Source organism: Myotis yumanensis, unplaced genomic scaffold (assembly GCF_028538775.1).
Source record: "Myotis yumanensis isolate MYYU_CA2020_CCGP unplaced genomic scaffold, mMyoYum1.0.hap1 SCAF_4, whole genome shotgun sequence".
Lineage (NCBI taxonomy): Eukaryota > Metazoa > Chordata > Mammalia > Chiroptera > Vespertilionidae > Myotis > Myotis yumanensis.
This window is the reverse complement of record NW_027223755.1, coordinates 3610906-3629826: the sequence shown is the minus strand read 5'-3', so window position 1 is coordinate 3629826 and position 18921 is coordinate 3610906. Positions and strand designations below refer to the sequence as shown.

The following is an 18921-nucleotide window of genomic DNA, read 5'->3' as shown; positions in this document are numbered from 1 at the left end:
ATAAAGATTCTAAACATAACTCACTGAGTCCATGAATTCCCACTCCAAGATTAGCACATTATGTCTCACTTAGATTCAGATGTTTGATTTTTACTGATCAGTTTGTTATACTTAGGAAAGAAGATTATAACCATATTTCATCATTCTCAGTGACTGTAGCTAAATTATAACATTGCTTGGATCAAGTAATCATGTAAAGATAATTTTTTCACATAATAAAGTGTTTTGAAAGAAGTGTCAGGTCTCCATTTACCTACTTTATCTTGGTAGAATTCCCACTAAAATGAATTTTGAGATGAGGAATTCTTCATTGAAAACACTTCAAGCATTAAGTTAAATATAAATATTATATGTAAAGTTTTTACTTAGGCTGGACTAATCTAATGCATTAGATTCATGTTTTCTCTTTTAAACACAGTGGTGGTGAAAATTAAATTGTTAAAGGGCAATACTTTTTTATGAAAAGAAACTTTTTAATTCCACACTTAGGCATTTAGAATCATCTATTTACAAAAAAATAAAGGAAAGTTAAATATTCATTCGTCCCCTAAGGATCTCTTCTATTGGTCAGCACTAAGGCATGTACTTTTTACATACTAAGTATATAATTTTAAACTTGGAATAATTAAGAATTTTAGGAGTGGAAAGAAAACGAATATTAATGTATTCTGAATCTTTCCTCTGATTCAACTTATATGCTGAATTTACTCTTATATAATAGGAAATTTGTAACTAAAAAATCTCTATGATGAAAGAATATGTGGGATTGTATGTGTAGATTGTTGGAAGGGGGTGCTAGTTTTTGAAATGTCTTGTCTATATTAACAGAAAAAAGTCAATCCAGATTTGCAAGTAGAAGTAAAGCCCAGTATTCGAGCAAGAAAGATTCAAGAAGAGAAAATGAGGAAGCAAATGCAGAAAGAGGAGTATTGGCGGAGACGAGAAGAAGAAGAGCGCTGGAGAATGGAAATGAGGTAATTTCTGTAGCTTTTAGTAGCATAAGTGATTCAGCCTTCTTAAAAAAAAAAGGCTATTCTAGGTATGTGACTCCCATTCAAAGCAGTCCAGATTTATTTCATGTACTTTTAATTTTCACTTTTCAGGAAGATCCTAGGGCAGGGGTCCTCAAACTACGGCCCACGGGCCACATGCAAACACAAACATTGTATTTGTTCCCGTTTTGTTTTTTTACTTCAAAATAAGATATGTGCAGTGTGCATAGGAATTTGTTCATAGTTTTTTTTTAAACTATAGTCCGGCCCTCCAACGGTCTGAGGGACAGTGAACTGGACCCCTGTTTAAAAAGTTTGAGGACCCCTGTCCTAGGGGCAGAAAAGAAATGCATTAGAGTAAGTTATTGGCTATTCTAATATTTGACTATTGCCTTGGTATTAGGAATTATGTGGTTAAGTGTATCTTACATGTATTAAATATGTGAAGAAATAGTTTAATGTTATAAATAAATGCCTCAGTTTAAAACAAGCAAAACATTTGGCTACATGCTAAAAATATTGAACATAAGATTTGGTAGAGCCTAGACATCTTAGTGTTTTTTGTTTTTTCCACAGGTAACTTATACATTTATTTTATACCGAAAAAGTTATGTGCAACAAATAAACATTCTTACATATTTACATTTGTTTTTGTTTTTTTACCAGTTCACAAAACCGTGTCCTAAATTTATGATAAAGAATATTCCTATCTAATATTAAAGGGGAAATCTGCCCAGTGAACTCCATTTTATTTTATTTATTTTAATATATTGATTTTTTACAGAGAGGAAGAGAGAGGGATAGAGAGTTAGAAACATCGATGAGAGAGAAACATCGATCAGCTGCCTCCTGCACACTCCCCACTGGGGATGTGCCTGCAACCCAGGTGCATGCCCCCGACCGGAATCGAACCCGGGACCCTTTAGTCCCCCCGCAGGCCAACGCTCCATCCACTGAGCCACACCGGTTAGAGCCAGTGAACTCCATTGTAAATGAATGTTTACTCTGGAGTTTAAAGCACTAGTAATAGATATTCTTGATGGGACATACTATACAGATCATATACCTCATACTTCCGCCATGCTTAACGGTTTTATAAGAAAGCATTTCATCTTTTCTAATTTGTTAAAAATATGTTTAACCAAGTGGCCTGGGCTCCCACCTCATCACACCCCTTTTGTTTTATTGAAGGGTAGTTCTCACAAATGAGGAATCATAAGTGCTGCCTAACATGTCTCAGTAGCGAGAGATTATTCCAGCGTTTGCATGTTAGGTGCTCCTTCCCAAATAAGTTACCAAAAAAGGAAGTGGGTTTCTTGTTGGCATGTGTTTGATACTGATATTCAAGATCTGCCAGCATTCCCTGCTGTCAGGTAGAGGTCCCGATCTAAATGATGAACTGATTGCTGGAGCAAACCTTGCACTTTGGCTGATAGTCTTAAAAGGCAATAAAAGCAAATTAAGGGTAACAAATAGTTTTAATTTCACTATAGTCTCGGTCCTCTATTTAGCTAGTTGGTCCGAAGATCTCTCGTACCAAAAGATCTTTGTGGCTTCGAATGCAAATAGTCACTGGATTTAAGATGTAAGTTTACCCTCACTGACAGCAACTAGCTGTAATGAAACATCAAATGAGGTTTGAAGAACCTAGATTCCCTAAAATTTCTCATCTGACGACAACTTCTCATTTCTTCACATGATGTGACTGTCAAGTTAATAGGAGGCTTCAATTTACAAATCGTTTAAAAAATGAAGAAGTGTGGAATTACTGCCAAAAACAGAAATTCAATTTTTCCCCTAATCTGTTCTTCAATGTTGGTGGCTAGTAATTTTAAAATACTGTAGGTCCTCGGGTTACGTCTGAGATCCGTTCCTACGGTGTGACATAACTCGATTTTCGCCATAAGTCAGACTCACCTCCATAAGCATCTACGTCACTCACATGGAGCACAGACACAGCACTAATGAAGTGAAACAGTAAAAAAAATTTAAAAGAAAGATAACAATTCCTGACCTTTACTTGTGGTAAATAAATAAGAAACATAAAGCACATATGTACATACATCGAAATGGCGGAACTTTTTTTTTTTTTTTTTAATAAATAAATGGGAGATGGCGACGAAACGACGTATGTCGAGTCCGATGTAACCCAAGGACTATCTGTAGTCATAACTGTACTGGAATTTTAAAACATGGTATCTTTTTCCCCCTCCTCTGGGGTGACTTAGAGGATGTAGAGGGAGCCCACACTCTTCCAGGGCACAGGTACCACATAGCACCCAGCAGGGCCTGTGGCTTACTGAGACGTCAGCATTACAAGCTGTAGTGCAGGCAGCACATGTTCGTCACTCAGCGAGAAAAAGGTGGTTAGTTCTGGGTCATAGGAATGTGGCCATTTTATAATACAACTTAGTGTGTTTTTTAAGAAGGCAGTTTATTCTAGAAAGTTTAGAGCAGTGGTTCTCAACCTTCCTAATGCCGCGACCCTTTAATACAGTTCCTCATGTCGTGGTGACCCCCAACCATAAAATTATTTTCTTTTTTTTTTAATTTAATTTTATTTTTTTAAAATTAAATCTTTATTGTTCAGATTACATTTGTTCCTCTTTTTTTCCCCCCCCCCATAACTCCCCTCCTCCCAGTTCCCGCCCCACCCTCCGCCCTCACTCCGCACCCACTGTCCTCATCCATAGGTGCACGATTTTTGTCCAGTCTCTTCCCGAATCTCCCACTCCCCTTTCCCCCGCAAGAATAATCAGTCCATTCCCTTTCTATGCCCCTGATTCGTTATAATCACCAGTTCATTCTGTACATCAGATTATTTATTCACTTGATTCTTAGATTCACTTGTTGATAGATGCATGTTTGTTGTTCATAATTTGTATCTTTACCCTTTTCTTCTTCCTCTTCTTAAAGGATACCTTTCAGCATTTCATATAATGCTGGTTTAGTGGTGATGAACTCCTTTAGCTTTTCCTTATCTGTGAAGCTCTTTATCTGACCTTTAATTCTGAATGATAGCTTTGCTGGATAAAGTACTCTTGGTTGTAGGTTCTTGGTATTCAGCACTTTGAATATTTCTTGCCATTCGCTTCTGGCCTGCAAAGTTTCTGTTGAGAAATCAGCTGACAGTCGTATGGGTATTCCCTTGTAGGTAATTGAGCCTCTTTCTCTTGCTGCTTTTAAGATTCTCTCTTTGTCTTTTGCTCTTGGCATTTTAATTATGATGTGTCTTGGTGTGGTCCTCTTTGGATTCCTTTTGTTTGGGGTTCTCTGCGCTTCCTGGACCTGTAAGTCCATTTCTTTCACCAGGTGGGGGAAGTTTTCTGCCATTATTTCTTCAAATAGGTTTTCAATATCTTGCTGTCTCTCATCTTCTGGCACCCCAATAATTCTGATATTAGTGCGCTTGAAGCTGTCCCAGAGGCTCCTTACACTATCTTCGTATTTTCGGATTCTTTCTTCATTTTGCTTTTCCGGTTGGGTGTTCTTTGCTTCTTCGAATTTCAAATCTTTGGCTTGAGTCTTGCGCTCCTCTGGTCTGCTATTGGGTATAATATTCTTTATTTCAGACCGTGTATGCTTAATTTCTAGTTTCTTTATCGTAGCATCAAGGGTCTCATTAGTTTTTGTGAGGCTCTCCACAAGTTTATTGCAAGCCCTCAAAATTGCGTTTTTTAGCTCCATATCCTCCATTTCTGTCATGTTTTTTTGTCTCTGCATTTTTTATGCTTTCTTGGTGCGCCCCCTTTTGGTCTTTGTGCGCAGTCTTGTTCTAGTTAAGCCTTGATTTTTTTAGTTAATACTGAGGGATTTGACCACCAGGCTGACTGGCTGTGAGAATCAGCTGTGTGGAAAACTTCTGTCCTCTGGGGAGGTGCTAATCTAGCCTTTGCCTGAGGCGAATCGGCAAATGGCTCTGCGCAGGGCTTGGGCGGGGCGGGATCAACAGGGCGGGTGGGTGGAGGGAGCAGTTATGGCTGCTCTCAGTCCCTTCCCAGAGGCTCTGCTTCTCAGAACCCTGGCAGCCGCTGCAAACCTCGGAGAGAAAGCTGCCTTCAGATTCCAACTGATGCCGGACAATCCCGCTTCTCCCGTCTGAGTCTGAGTCCCTAGAGACTCGCCCGGATCTGGAGCCCAGAGTCTGAGACTCCCTCCCGACTGAAAACGACAACCGCGTCCTTAGCCACCAGCCCGCTTTGCGCGCACCTCGGTACCTTTGTATTTTCCACACTGCGCCTCCTCTGAGCCTCGGTTTGCTGTTCTCTTTGCTTCTAGTTGAAGAGTCTCTCCTCAGCCAGCTTTCCTGTGGTTCTGGGTGACGTCTGTTCCGTCTTTTAGTTGTATTTTTGAAGTGGTTGTTTTCGGCAGCAGTCTCGGGTGTTTACCTATGCCGCCATCTTGGTTCTCCTTCCATAAAATTATTTTCGTTGCTACTTCATAACTGTAATTTTGCTACTGTTATGAATCGTAATGTAAATATCTGATATGCAGGATGTATTTTCATTGTTACAAATTGAACATAATTAAAGCACAGTGATTAATCACAAAAACAATATGTAATTGTATATGTGTTTTCCGATGGTCTTAGGTGACCCCTGTGAAAGGGTCGTTCGACCCCCAAAGGGGTCGCGACCCACAGGTTGAGAACTGCTGGTTTAGAGGCTACAGGGAAGGAGAAATGAGAAACATTTCATTCAGAGAGATCTTCATTTTTATTGATTTTAAGTGATATATCTTTAAATGGTACAATTCACATATATTTACAGTTATGCAGTCATCACCACAGTCAACTTTAGAACATTGTCATCACCTCCCCAAAAAACCACGAAACCTTTAGCAACCCCTTCCTTTACCTATAGGCAACCGTTACTACACTTCTGTCTGTGGAGATTTGCCTGTTCTGGAGATTTCATATAAATGGGATCATACAATAGTTGGTATTTTTTTTGTCTGGCTACTTTCATTCAGCATAAATGATTTCAAGATTCATGCATATTATTGTGTATGTCAGTACTTCATTTCTTTTTATGGTTGTATCACATTTTGTTCATCAATCGATGGACAGTTGTGTTTCTACTTTTGTACTATCATGAATACTGCTGCTATGAATGAGTATTTGTGGGCCAGTTTTAAAATGTAATTTCAAGAAATATGAACAAAAGCATAATGTATGCATATTTTATAACACACTTTTCCATTTACATATCAACCTTTTAAAATACATTTTTATTGATTTCAGAGAGGAAGGGAGAGGGGAGATAGAAACATCAATGATGAGAAAGAATCATGGGTCAGCTGCCTCCTGCATGCGCCCTACTGGGAATTGAGCCCCCAACCCGGGCATGTGCTCTGACCGGGAATTGAACCGTGATGGTTCACAGGCCAATGCTACATATCAACTTTTTAAAAAAATTAAACCAGGATTTTTTTTTCCAAGGCAGCATAGTATTTTTTTGTGCAGAGGGAAAATATTCTGTGTAACCAGTTATATATTGTTAGATATTTAGGTTGTTTCCAGCATTTCCCTATTAAAATTACATTGATCATCCTTGAGGCTATAAATCATGATTAGTTGCTAATAATAAAATCCCAGAAATGAAAATGTTTGATTTAAAGATACCCATACTTCGTCCTGTACTAGATAGTACAACATTGTGGTCCTTAAATTTTTTGTCTCGGGACTCTTTGTTCTCAATATATGTGAAGACTTCAGTGAGTTTTTGCTTAAGTGGGTTATATCAAGATTTACTGCGTTAGAAATTAAAACTGAAAAGTTTAAATATTTATGAATTTAATTTTTAAATGACTTAAACTATAGTTAAAATGTAGTTAAAATAACATTCAACAATTATAGTATTAGATTAAATATATTTAATAAGTATATGATGAAAATTAACTATAAAATAACTATATTCTTCCCCAGAATCATGAGAATGACATTGTTTTACATTTTTGCAAATCTTTTTAACGTCTGACTTAAAAAAAGGCAGCATAATTCTCATATCTGCATCTATGTTCAATATGTCATGATTACCACATTTTGCCTCTGGATAACTCCATTGTACACAAATAAGAGAATGAAAATGGAAAAGGCAAAATAATGTATTAACCTTATTATGAAAGTAATTTTGAAGTCATTGATTCCTTGAAAGGGGTCTCAGGGGCCATCTGGGGTTCTTGGATCACACTTTGAGATCTGCTGCTAGAACTTATTAAAATAAAATCTCTGCCAATGAGCGAGCCATGGCTGGTGTGGCTCAGTTGGTTGGATGTCGTCTTGTGCACCAGGAGGTTGCCAGTTTTCCCAGTCAGAGCACATGCCCAGGTTGCAGGGTCGATCTCCAGTAGGGAGGCGTGCAGGAGGCAGCTGATGGATGTTGCGCTCTCACGTCGATGTTTCTCTCTCTCTAAAAATCAATAAACAATTCTTTAAAAAAATATCTCTGCAAAAAAAAAAAAAAATCTCTGCCAATGAGAGTGTGAAATGTGAAAGCCATTTGTGTTTCAATTTGAGTTGTTTGTATGCCTGGCAAATAGAGTTTTTATTTCATGCTTGACCACTTAATTTCTTCTGTGGTAAATTGTTTAGTTTTTTACTTACCTGTTATTGATTCATATAGACACTTATGTTATAGATATTAAGTCATTATTAACATGTTACTTTTAAGTAGTTCTTATTTATGTATTGATTTTTTAAAATGTATTTAAATCTACCAGTAAGTTACATTCTTTTTATTTTTATTTTTTATTGATTTCAGAGAGGAAGGGAGAGGGAGAGAGAGATAGAAAAAACAATGATGAGAGAGAATCATTGATTGGCTGCCTCTTGTACACCCCCTACTGGGGATTGAGCCCGAAACCCAGGCATGTGTCCTTGACTGGAATTGAACCAGGGACTCTTCAGTCCGCAGACTGACGCTCTATTCACTGAGCCAAACCGGCTAGGACTAAGTCACATTCTTTATGAAGTTTCTGCCTTTGTCATGCTTTGGAAATTCTTCATTCCTGTATTATGCAATGATTTTATCTACACTGATACATATTTACTTAAGCACCTACCATGTGCCTGAAGTATTTGGCATTGAGTGTGAATTGGTAAACAATGAATAAAGTTCCCTGCCCTTATTTAACTTAAACATCTTTTGTAATAACTGTTCAAAACTGATTAGTTGCCAATTATAAAAGTATTTGGCATTGAGAGCCTTCAAACTGTTTTTATTTTTTCTCTCTCAAAGCCTAAATAGCATTGAAAGTGTGGTCCTAAGTTGGATGCCTTAAAAAGCACTGTATTCTCAATCTGACAAAATTGGTAATTTCTACAGTGCTACTTGAGAAGCATACTGCTTATGTTCTGTATTAAAAAAAATTTAGTAAAAGCTTATTGTTATAAAAATCAGATTTCCCTTGGGAGTTACTGATTTCCTAGTTTGAAGCTGAAAATGAGGATAGAAGTGAAAGAGAATCAGATAATGAAAAGAAGTTAGAAAGTGTTGACCATTAAAGCAGAGACTATCTACTAGCTGTCCACAGTCCAAGTTCAGCCCATGGGTGTTTTATTTGGTATACATAGTATTTTTAAATCTGAACTAACACTTAAAGACCAACATCAAAGACATTTTAAAAACATTAAAATCCTGGTGGCCTTGGGATTATATATATTACCTTATGGCAATAATTAATAAGAGCTAAATCACAACTGTTGTCTCTAGCCAGAACATGCACTTTCTACTTTTACCATAGTCTCCATTACTTGTAATATTCCCCAAAATGAGACAGAACGTGAGTTGCCATTTATCATTGTCGTATACTATTGTTGTTCCTCATAGTAGAGAAATGTCTTTGTTTCTACCTGTATCATAGAGGAAAAAATTAAAGGTAGTCTTAAGAGGTTCTCTCTAAGCAAAAAAAAAAAAAAAAAAAAAGGAGAGAGCATATTTCTTTGGATACATGAAGAAATTCCTAGTGTTTGCTTTGGATCTTTCACTCACACACATTATTGGTCTGGACCCGTTAGGCAGGCATTTAAGTTAACAATTTCTCCCTTAAAGAGAAGAGAGCGAGGTTGGAAGGAACGGAGATTCCTGATGCTTGTTCTTTCAACTTTGACTTTAGACTGAAATTTTGTTTTGCTTTTCTCTTTGTATTCTCATTTTTTCTTTTCATTTGTATTCACTTGTATTACTTCTAAATGAAAGCATATAAAGGAAATCAGAGGGGAAAAGGTGTTAGCAAGGCTGATTAGGGTTTTTAAATAGCCTTTTATGTCATTAATGTAAGTTGTTGGGTTGTAATTTTCTTATAGGCTTGTAATGTCACTCTCTGTGTTTCAGACGTTATGAAGAGGATATGTACTGGAGAAGAATGGAGGAAGAACAACATCATTGGGATGATCGCCGCCGAATGCCTGATGGTGGCTATCCTCATGGTCCCCCAGGTCCGCTAGGCCTTCTCGGAGTCCGACCAGGCATGCCTCCTCAGCCACAGGGGCCGGCAGTGAGTGTCCACTTCATTTATGTGGGGTGAAAACATAGGACTTGTTCAGCATGGGAGGATAACAGTTTTGGGGAGCTAGTTCTTAGACTTAATAATCTCGTAATCGCAATGTAAATTCATCTGATTTAGAATCCTTCCCCCTCCCCCCTTATTACAGGTTCTTAGCACCTGTCTTTATGTATAAGGAACTTCATAGAATTTCTGAGTCGTTTCTTTCAACGTAAGCTAAATGGGAGTAGAGCTTCTTTGCCAATATAAGAGATTGTCTTGCCTTTGTTGTTTAGATGAGATCAGCAGGAACTGATTATCTCTCCCTTACCAGTGGTTTAGAATATTTTTTCTTTCTAATCCTGACCATCTAAAACCTACTACTACTTTTGAATTGAGTGCAGGATAAGGGGCAGTACATAACTAGTTCAAGATTAGCACTACAGTTGATGAATTAGGAAAATTAGAGGAAAGATCTGAATCTCAGAGTGTGTGTTCTGTGGAATCTGGCTAAAAGAAGAGACATGGGTTGGGGGGTGAGGAACATTTCATAGAAGTGTTCAGACTACAGAAAACAAGAGGGTCTTTTTGCTTGTTTTGTTTTCTGGAGAGCACTTGGAAGAAAACAGCAAATTCCTCCTTTTTAACCTTTTTCATTTGTCTTTACACAGAATAAGCAATTTATTAAAAGCAAAAGAATTCTGAATCACTGGTTTTTAAAGTTGAGTAAAAAAGTATTGTAACTTGCCCTAGCCAGTTTGGCTCAGGGGATGGAGTGTCGGCCTGCGGACTGAAGGGTCCCAGGTTCGATTCCGGCCAAGGGCACATGCCTGGGTTGCAGGCTCAAACCCCAGTGCGGGGCGGGCAGGAGGCAGCCGATCAATGATTCTCATCATTGATGTTTCTTTCTCTCTATCCCTCTCCCTTCCTTTCTAAAATCAATAAAAATATATAAAAAAAAGTATTGTAACTTGAGATGGCATGTATTATAATTTTGTTTTGAGGCCATGTATATACTTACATATTCTAGGTAGTATAACTTTTCATAGTTTGCATTTTTGTTTTTACTGAAGTAGAAAAAAGGAGAAGATAGTTTTAAATGGACATTTTGCATAATTGACTTTGTTATTGAAAAGATATGATGAAAATATGTGTATTTTAAAAATAATAATTTACTTTTGCTCAGGAAACATTTTTTTAAATGAAGTAATTTTTTTTTCTGTAGCCTTTACGACGTCCTGACTCATCTGATGACCGTTATGTAATGACAAAACATGCAACCATTTACCCAACTGAAGAGGAATTACAGGCAGTTCAGAAAATTGTTTCTATCACTGAACGTGCTTTAAAACTTGTTTCAGACAGTTTGTCTGAACATGAGAAGAGCAAGAACAAGGAAGGAGATGATAAGAAAGAGGGAGGTAAAGACAGGTATGTCTTCAGAGTTATCTACTTTGTATATTTTTGCTTTTCCTTTCATGGACTTACACTTGAAATAAAAGTTATAAAGACTGAAAACTCTGGTATGGATCTACATGCTTATCATGCTTGTGTTAGATGCCTGGTGTAGTCACCTCTTTTTTGCCAAAACAATAAATACACAATTCCATACAATCTCCAGCCTTCTAAATTTACACGTTTTGTTTAAATTTATATAAAACTATTTTGAGTTTGTGTTCAAAGCTGCCTTTGTACTTTTCTAATTGCATTCATATGCTATTAGTTTTTATTTACTTACTAGAGGCCCGGTGCATGAAATTCGTGCACTTGGGGGGCGTCCCTCAGCCCAGCCTGCACCCTCTCGAAGTCTGGGAGCCTCCAGGGGATGTCTGACTGATGGGGAGAGGCCTAAGCTGGCAGTAGAACATCCTTAGTGCTGCCATGGAGGCGGGAGAGGCTCCTGCCACCGCCACTGTGCTTGCCAGCCATGAGCCCGGCTCAGGGCTTCTGGCTGAGCAGCGCTCCCCCTGTGGAAGCACACTGACCACCAGGGGGCAACTCCTGCATTGACTGTCTGCCCCCTGGTGGTCAGTGCATGTCATAGCATCCAGTTATTCTGCTGGTCTGTCGATTTGCACATTAGCCTTTCATTATATAGGATTGCGTCTGTCCTACATTGTATTTGTTTTATCAACTTTTTTCCTTAGTGCATTGACCATAAAGTCTGACTAAACCCAAGCTTTTGCAACATCTTTCAAGTTTTACATTATGATCTATTAACTTTTCATGTTCCCTTTATTTGGAAATATTTTTGTATGATATTAGAAATTACTCTTATCCTAATTTGTAAAATGTGACACAGAAGTGTTAATGTTCTTTGTTTTTCAGTTCTCCCTATGATAACTTAACTCTTCATTTATTTATATTTCTTATTTAGATGAAAGGTACTTCTACAAATATTGAATGTGTTTATACTGTAGTTGATGGAAAATTTAATAGTATAGAAAGTTATTTAATTTACTCTGTGTGGTCAAAGACTATCATGGTTCTCGTTGAGAAGAGAGACATAATATAATTTGATTTTACTGCAGAGCTTTAAAAGGAGTTTTGCGAGTGGGAGTGTTGGCAAAAGGATTACTTCTCCGAGGAGATAGAAATGTCAACCTTGTTTTGCTGTGCTCAGAGAAGCCTTCCAAGACATTATTAACTCGTATCGCAGAAAACCTGCCCAAACAGCTTGCTGTAAGTATTATGGAAATGTTCATTTTTACCCCTTGTCTGGTTCAAACGTTTTTGGCAGAACTAACTAACTGTTTCAGCTTTAAACCTAAGCCAGCCTTTAAGTTTTTGGTTTCACTTTCCACGTTGAATTTTATTCTTGGTTGTGCAAATTAGTAGGGCTCTTTTCTACTTTGTCTTTTTATGTTTTATAGTGCTTGTAACTGGCATGAAGCCATCTTAGGAATTTATTTTAAAATGTAAAATTGCATGTCCTATTTGTGTTCTTTTTCTAAGATTTGAATCATCAGAGAGAAGGCAGTTGTTCAGAACAGAAAGTGATTTTTTTTTTAAACAAAGGCCACGTATAGCAAGCTTAACTTTTTAAAAATCATGAACCTCTTGGCTACTTACTTGAATGCATGTTTTTAATTAAATATAATAAAGAAAATAAGCTTTCCGATTTGAATTTCCCTAGTTTATCGTAGTTATTTTAAGTTTTCTCCATATTATAACAGTAGGAATTCTTCTCCAATGTCCATTTATTAAATCATGGCAATACACAATTGACAGAATATCCCCTTTTGGCTCTACAAAAGCAATTGTTTGAATTTTTTAAGATTTATACATTAGCTTGTTAGAATCTCAGGCTGAGATTTAAAATACAGATTCCTTGAATAATTTTATGTATAAAACTTATTTTAAAACCTTGCAATTTAATTAGGCATTCTAAATCCAAGGACTGACATTTTATTGATACAGTGGGGCCTTGACTTACGAGTGTCCCGACTAACGAGTTTTTCGAGATATGAGCCGTCTCTCGGCCGATTTTTTGCTTTGAGTTGCGAGCTAAAATTCGGGTTACGAGGCAGCTTCAGATACCCCACCGCTAGTTGGCGCAGCGAACGTCACAGTGAACGCCACAACATCAGCCCAGCATCACGTGTCTCACTCGTTCACTTTAAGATTTGACATACGAGTAATTTGAGTTACGAGCTCCGTCACGGAATGAATTAAACTCGTAAGTCAAGGCCCCACTGTATTGTAATGAGTCAGAATAAGTAGTACCTGACCACAGCAGAACAACTATAGCAAGGAATAATGAAGCACACGATTGAGCTTCAGCTGTTATCTGCTTTGTATTACCCTTGTTCCAGAGATGAAATTTCTTATTGTAGATGAGTCTTTAAGTATTAGGAGCCAGCAGAATTGGCAATGCCTATTTCTTACCGATACTCAGTTGAGACTGCTAGAACAATGAGGAGAGCGAAGAAGAGGTTTGAGGTCCTTGAAAGAATCATGTAAATTTGCAAGAAACATCTTGATCCTAATTGTGGTGCTTAGTAAAACCACAGAGCAGGAAATGTTATATCTTAACTAATTAACAGTTAAATAATTAAGCGAAAAGCAGAATATTTTTTCCAAATCAATCTGTACGTATTGTACAAGTGGATAAGCAAGAGTAATAGAATTCTTCATCATCGTCATAGTTAACATTTATATAGCACTTACTATGTATATACCAGGCTGGTACTGCTTTAAGTGTTTATATAGTTAATTCATTTATTCCTCCAACAATCCTATAAGAATTACTGTTCCCATATTACAGAAGCAGGTATAAGGAAATTCAAACAATTCTAGAAGAAAGGTGGAGCAATAATTTAATGTTATTTTCATTTAATGCAAGGCTCCCCAAGGGGAGTAGTATATGATCTAGTCCTTATAAAATGGTTGTGGTAGTGAGAAAATGAAAGAGCCATGATGAAACTGCTTTGTCTGATAATGTAAAAGGTCCAGCTAATTATTGTACTCTTCATTACATAGGTTATAAGTCCTGAGAAGTATGACATAAAATGTGCTGTGTCTGAAGCGGCAATCATTTTGAATTCATGTGTGGAACCCAAAATGCAAGTCACTATCACCCTAACGTCTCCAATTATTCGAGAAGAGAACATGAGGGAAGGAGGTTGGAAAGCCATTAAACATTCTATTTTTCTATTAACTTTTTTTTTTCCATTTACCTACTCTTTGAGATGGCATTAAGCCCTAGAAGGCAACATGCTGGCATTACATATGAAGTTGATGGATTTGATTTAATGTAGCAGCCAGTTTTACTTAAGATCATTTTGCAGAAAGTAAATGTTCTTCTTAGTAATGTACTTTTATATAAAACACTCATGGTATTACTGATTTTCTTGATTTTTTTCTTTTCTTGCTAACCTCAGATTTCTGGAAAAAGAAGTTCAAAATTATTCTTACTGGCATAGTCGCAACACATAAAAAATTAAATGTTGCTTGTAAGGGGCCACAAATTTAACTTCTTTTAAGAAGTTCTTGTTCTTGCCTTGTCTTACAAAAAAGACAAGAGTTTCAGAAGTAAAATTGGTTAAACACTCATAAGTTATATTTTTAGAGGCATTGTTATATATGTAATCATGGATTTGGCTTGTCCTGTGGTAAAAATATTTCTAGTTCTCTGAGGTTGTTCTTTGGTTTGGAGCACTTGCATAAATGCAGAGTATCCTATTGCATGTAGACATGGGCATTTGACCCCACTATTATACTAGAGATATTGAAAAACAAATGGGGTAGGTGTAGTTAGTGAGTTCTAGTACAGTTCAGGATTTACTTTACAATTGTAGAATATGAAATCCTGCTGGTGCCAGCAATGTTGCTTTAGGGACTATTCTGTAACATTTTCAAAGCTTCAAAAGCTTAAGCCAAAAAGCATGGTCAGTGTCTGCCATATGTTGGTTCTGTTGTTTTATGGGTCAGATAAAATTTACTTTGTTTCCTTTCATGTTGTTGTTGATTATGGAGTTAAAGTCTACACTAGTATTTCTTTGTGATATATGTATAGGAGAAAAGAATACTATATATTGAATGTTAAAATTTGTCTAAAATAGCATCAGTAGGCTCTCAATTACTGTCACTTTAAATTTGTTTTCTTACAGCAAAGCAATTTATTTAAGGCACTGGGCTTTTTACTACCCAGAAAAAGAACATTTCATTTAAAACTTCATTGGGAGACTTGTCTAATTTTGCATACTTTGTATATAGACCATATCAGGACTTGTATATTCTATAAGCTTTGCATCTTAAAAATAAGTGGATTTTGTATAAAGGATCTTTTATATGAGCATGAATTTCCACTCAAGGTCTGGCTGTGGACATTACTGGAAACAGTTCCTGAGTCAAGCTGGTCAATTCATATGCAGCCTATGACTCTGAGGGCTCGGGGGGAAAATCTTCTAATGTATTATGTTATAAATAAAGGTGCTATATTTAGGGTGAAATTATACTTGTATAGCCATTTAGCTTTATTTTAGAGCATATTTTGTTCACTTACATTTAGGCTGTTTAATTTTTGCAGTATCAAGTCATTTATGTTGCAAGAGTCTAAAGTCAAGGTATCATAGTTGTAGTAGAATGTTTAATAACCTCTCCCTTTTAAAGGAAACAAAATTATATTTTTGTCTGACCCAGACTTGATTTAGAATTATTGTTCTGAATTTCATAAATATTAAATTGAGAGAAATGATCAGTCCAAAATTGAAAGATTTTACTTCAAGACACTGAGCTGAAAAGTTGGATGTGCAAAAGTATAGAAACATTGAGAGAGTGTTCCTTGCTGCAGATTAGTGCAGTAAACCATTTCTTTAGCTTCATTATGAAGAGTGCTTCTTTTTTGCTGCAGAATAACGGTATGTATTCTCTCTCACTGCAGCTCCCAATGCTCTGTGTCTTAAAATCATGTAAAGCCTCTAGCTTGCTTTGGGGAGTTAGTACAGGGGTTAAGGAAGGCTTTGCCGGAAGAGTGATTGTAAATCACGAGACTTGAGACTTGCGCATAGTGTGGTAGCCTCTTTAATGCGTAATGATCCCATTTAATGCCAAAAATTATTTAAAGGAAATTTTTAAATTGTCCAAATAACTGTTAAACGCATGATGGATCTATTTTACAGCACAGTGTTTGACAGTTAAATATTAAGTAAAAGTTTAATTGACTTGAGGCTTGAAATGTTCAAAATGCTCTAACCCTTGCTACAGAGTGTTTTCTGCAGCAAGTCAGGTATTGTGTGTGTTTCTTTCACCTGTAGCTTGTCAGGCCCGGTCCAAAGCCTTCTAGCAGAGGGGACTGATTCCTGTCAGGGGTTGCTGCCAAGACATCGGAAGGATTTTTGACCAAGGTTTTCAAAAGCTCAGTGTCACACCTGCCATTTGATTCAGAAGAGATTGTGGATGCAGAGCCTGGCATTTATTGTCCTCTGTGTGGCTGTTCTGTTTTGTCTTTGTGTCTTCTAGTATTGAGCAGTGTTCACACTAGTTTTTAAATGGTTGGGTGGATTATATATTTTACATAACCATGTTAATTTAAATTAATATATTCCTATTAACTTTTAATCATAAAATAGTGTGGACACAGCATGTTTTCTAACTAGTGATTAACCCCTTAAATTTTATGAAATAAATTCATGTAGGGTAAGAATTTTTTTAAAAATAACCTATTTTTGTTTTGTTTTAACTGGGTATTAGGCAACAAGTATGCTTTTAGTACAGTATATCTAAGGGGTTAATCCACTTGAAGTATAAAATGGGTGCAAAAATCCACACTCTAACAGAAACTTTCTAGCTCTTAATTTGTTTTTAAATTGCAATAGGTGTCTTGGCATCTTTGAAATTGTATCAGTAATTAAAATTTTCAAAGTTTTGAATGCTTGTATCTAAAAAGAAAATTTTTCTTACATATTAGAGGAAATTATAACATTAAGAATTAACATTAGAAATTTAGAAACATTTTTAGAAAGAGATTGCACACTCACCTATTTGCATTCTAGCTTTAGCAAATAATGTAAGTAATTAGGGACATGGGAAGAGGGTCTTTCAGCATGTTCTGTAACCCTGCTTTGAGGAGTGGGTGGATTTGTTCTTTTTTCGGTTCTTTTTTCCTTTCTTCTTTCCTTCCTTAGTTAGCCATGCTTTCCTGTGTTTCTTATCTCAGAATAGCCCATTTCTTATGTTCAATATATTTCTTGATTCAGTAGTTCGTCTTGCAGGTTTTGAGATTGTTTATTAATTTTAAAAAGTAACTACTATTTTTGTCTTGATAGTTTCTTTTGAGTACCCAGATTCCTCTTAGTGTTCATTCTTAGGATATGACACAGTGTTTTTTGATTATCAGTAGATCTCCCTTCTAAACTGTCTTCTGAGAAATCTGTGCCATCTGATTACTTTAGGAGTAAGAACTAACAATAGGCAATATAATTCTTTATCACTTAAAATACGCTTTCTTATATGTTATCTACTCAAAATACGGACAAGTTATCTCTTAAGACTTCTGAATGGTCATATAAAATATGCAATCAAGTAACTTGCCCAGAGTTGCAATGGTACTCTTAAAATAAAATCATCGTTTATTTTATCACTATTGCTTTTATCACATACTTCTTTTTCTCTCATCCATTTGGTATCCTCAGTGATTTATTAGATTATATCCTAAACGCACCTTCTGGTGCTCTTTTACCAGAAGACTTAAATTCAATAGATTATTTGCCTGGTATATAATTTCCCTATAATTTAGAAAATATTTATACTGTTAAAAATCATCAAGAGTTGTGAATTTGATGGGCTTAATTGCTATTTACTTGTGAATAGTTTGATCAGCAAATTTACTGTTATATTTAAACACATTTTACAGATATGTTTAGGTGAATATAAAGCTGGCCCTCCAACTACTTTTGTGAATGTAAAGTTAACCTCTTGTCTTGGTTTAGGTTCAGATTTCCTTCTCAAGTTTTATGTAGCTCATTCATGTTTTAATATAATAATCTGATTAAAATCAATTATTATAACCTCAGGCCTTACATGTTATCATCAAAGTGCTCTGCTTAGTCCATCTCTTCTGTTTCTATACTTACTCTTTTTAACCATGCTAGTTTCTACTGCCATTTTCTCTGTTACCCATTGTTTCTCTCCAGTTATTCTTTGGAACACCTTTTGGGAACTTTGAACTTTTAAAAGGCATTTTGTATTCCTTACAACTAAAAATCTCCTTGTGGAAGAGAAAGTATTAAACTCTTAGAAGTTTAATGCCTCTTTATTTTTTTCTATGATCATTACTCTGTTGTCATTCCATATTTATCATTAATTCTTCGCTATATTAGCCCCAGAATAACCTATGACCATTTAAAATACTGAACAAACTCAGTAGTGTTTTGTACATTCTCATTTATTAAGGTGGATTTTTGTGTTCCCTCTTGTCTTGTCATCTTTGTGCTGGTGCACTGTGTCCAGTAATCCTTCCTTTTGATTTTATTTTGGTGGGTAGGGTTTATATTTGCAGAAATTATTATATTTCTAAATTAAGAGTTTAAGTCTCCGTTTGGTCGTCATGTTGGAATATGTAAATTTGTTGAAAATAATTCCCTGGGTACGTTAAAGTGCTGATAGACTCTCAAATGGCTCGTGTGACACTGATGCTACTTTAAGGAAGTGTCTTGCTCACCTGGTCAAACACCCATTCCTCACTGCATTTTGCCAATTCAATCCATTTTAGATGTAACCTCGGGTATGGTGAAAGACCCACCGGACGTCTTGGACAGGCAAAAATGCCTTGACGCTCTGGCTGCTCTACGCCACGCTAAGTGGTTCCAGGTTCGGAACATCATTTTACTTTTTTATTGTAGCCTTATGAGAGAGTAGTTCAGTACAACATGTTTAACTGTGTTTAAACATTTTGAAAGATTGCCCAAGCAACACTATTTTAAATTAAATTTCAGAAAATATG

The 18921-nt window shown here is 36.3% G+C and overlaps 1 protein-coding gene across 2 annotated transcripts in view; it reads left to right on the top strand.

Annotated features, from left to right (window-relative positions):
- The window catches only part of ZFR (zinc finger RNA binding protein), a 76357-nt gene that overhangs the window by 37071 nt on the left and 20365 nt on the right, over positions 1 to 18921 (top strand). Inside the window, exons 11-16 of one of the 2 annotated variants that reach the window (XM_070411763.1) lie at positions 829 to 974; positions 9326 to 9488; positions 10702 to 10907; positions 12008 to 12158; positions 13959 to 14100; positions 18691 to 18788. In XM_070411763.1, the coding sequence (XP_070267864.1) occupies positions 829 to 974; positions 9326 to 9488; positions 10702 to 10907; positions 12008 to 12158; positions 13959 to 14100; positions 18691 to 18788 (906 nt within the window). The remainder of the gene's footprint in view (positions 1 to 828; positions 975 to 9325; positions 9489 to 10701; positions 10908 to 12007; positions 12159 to 13958; positions 14101 to 18690; positions 18789 to 18921) is intronic. The other variant, XM_070411764.1, reaches the window with a different exon arrangement.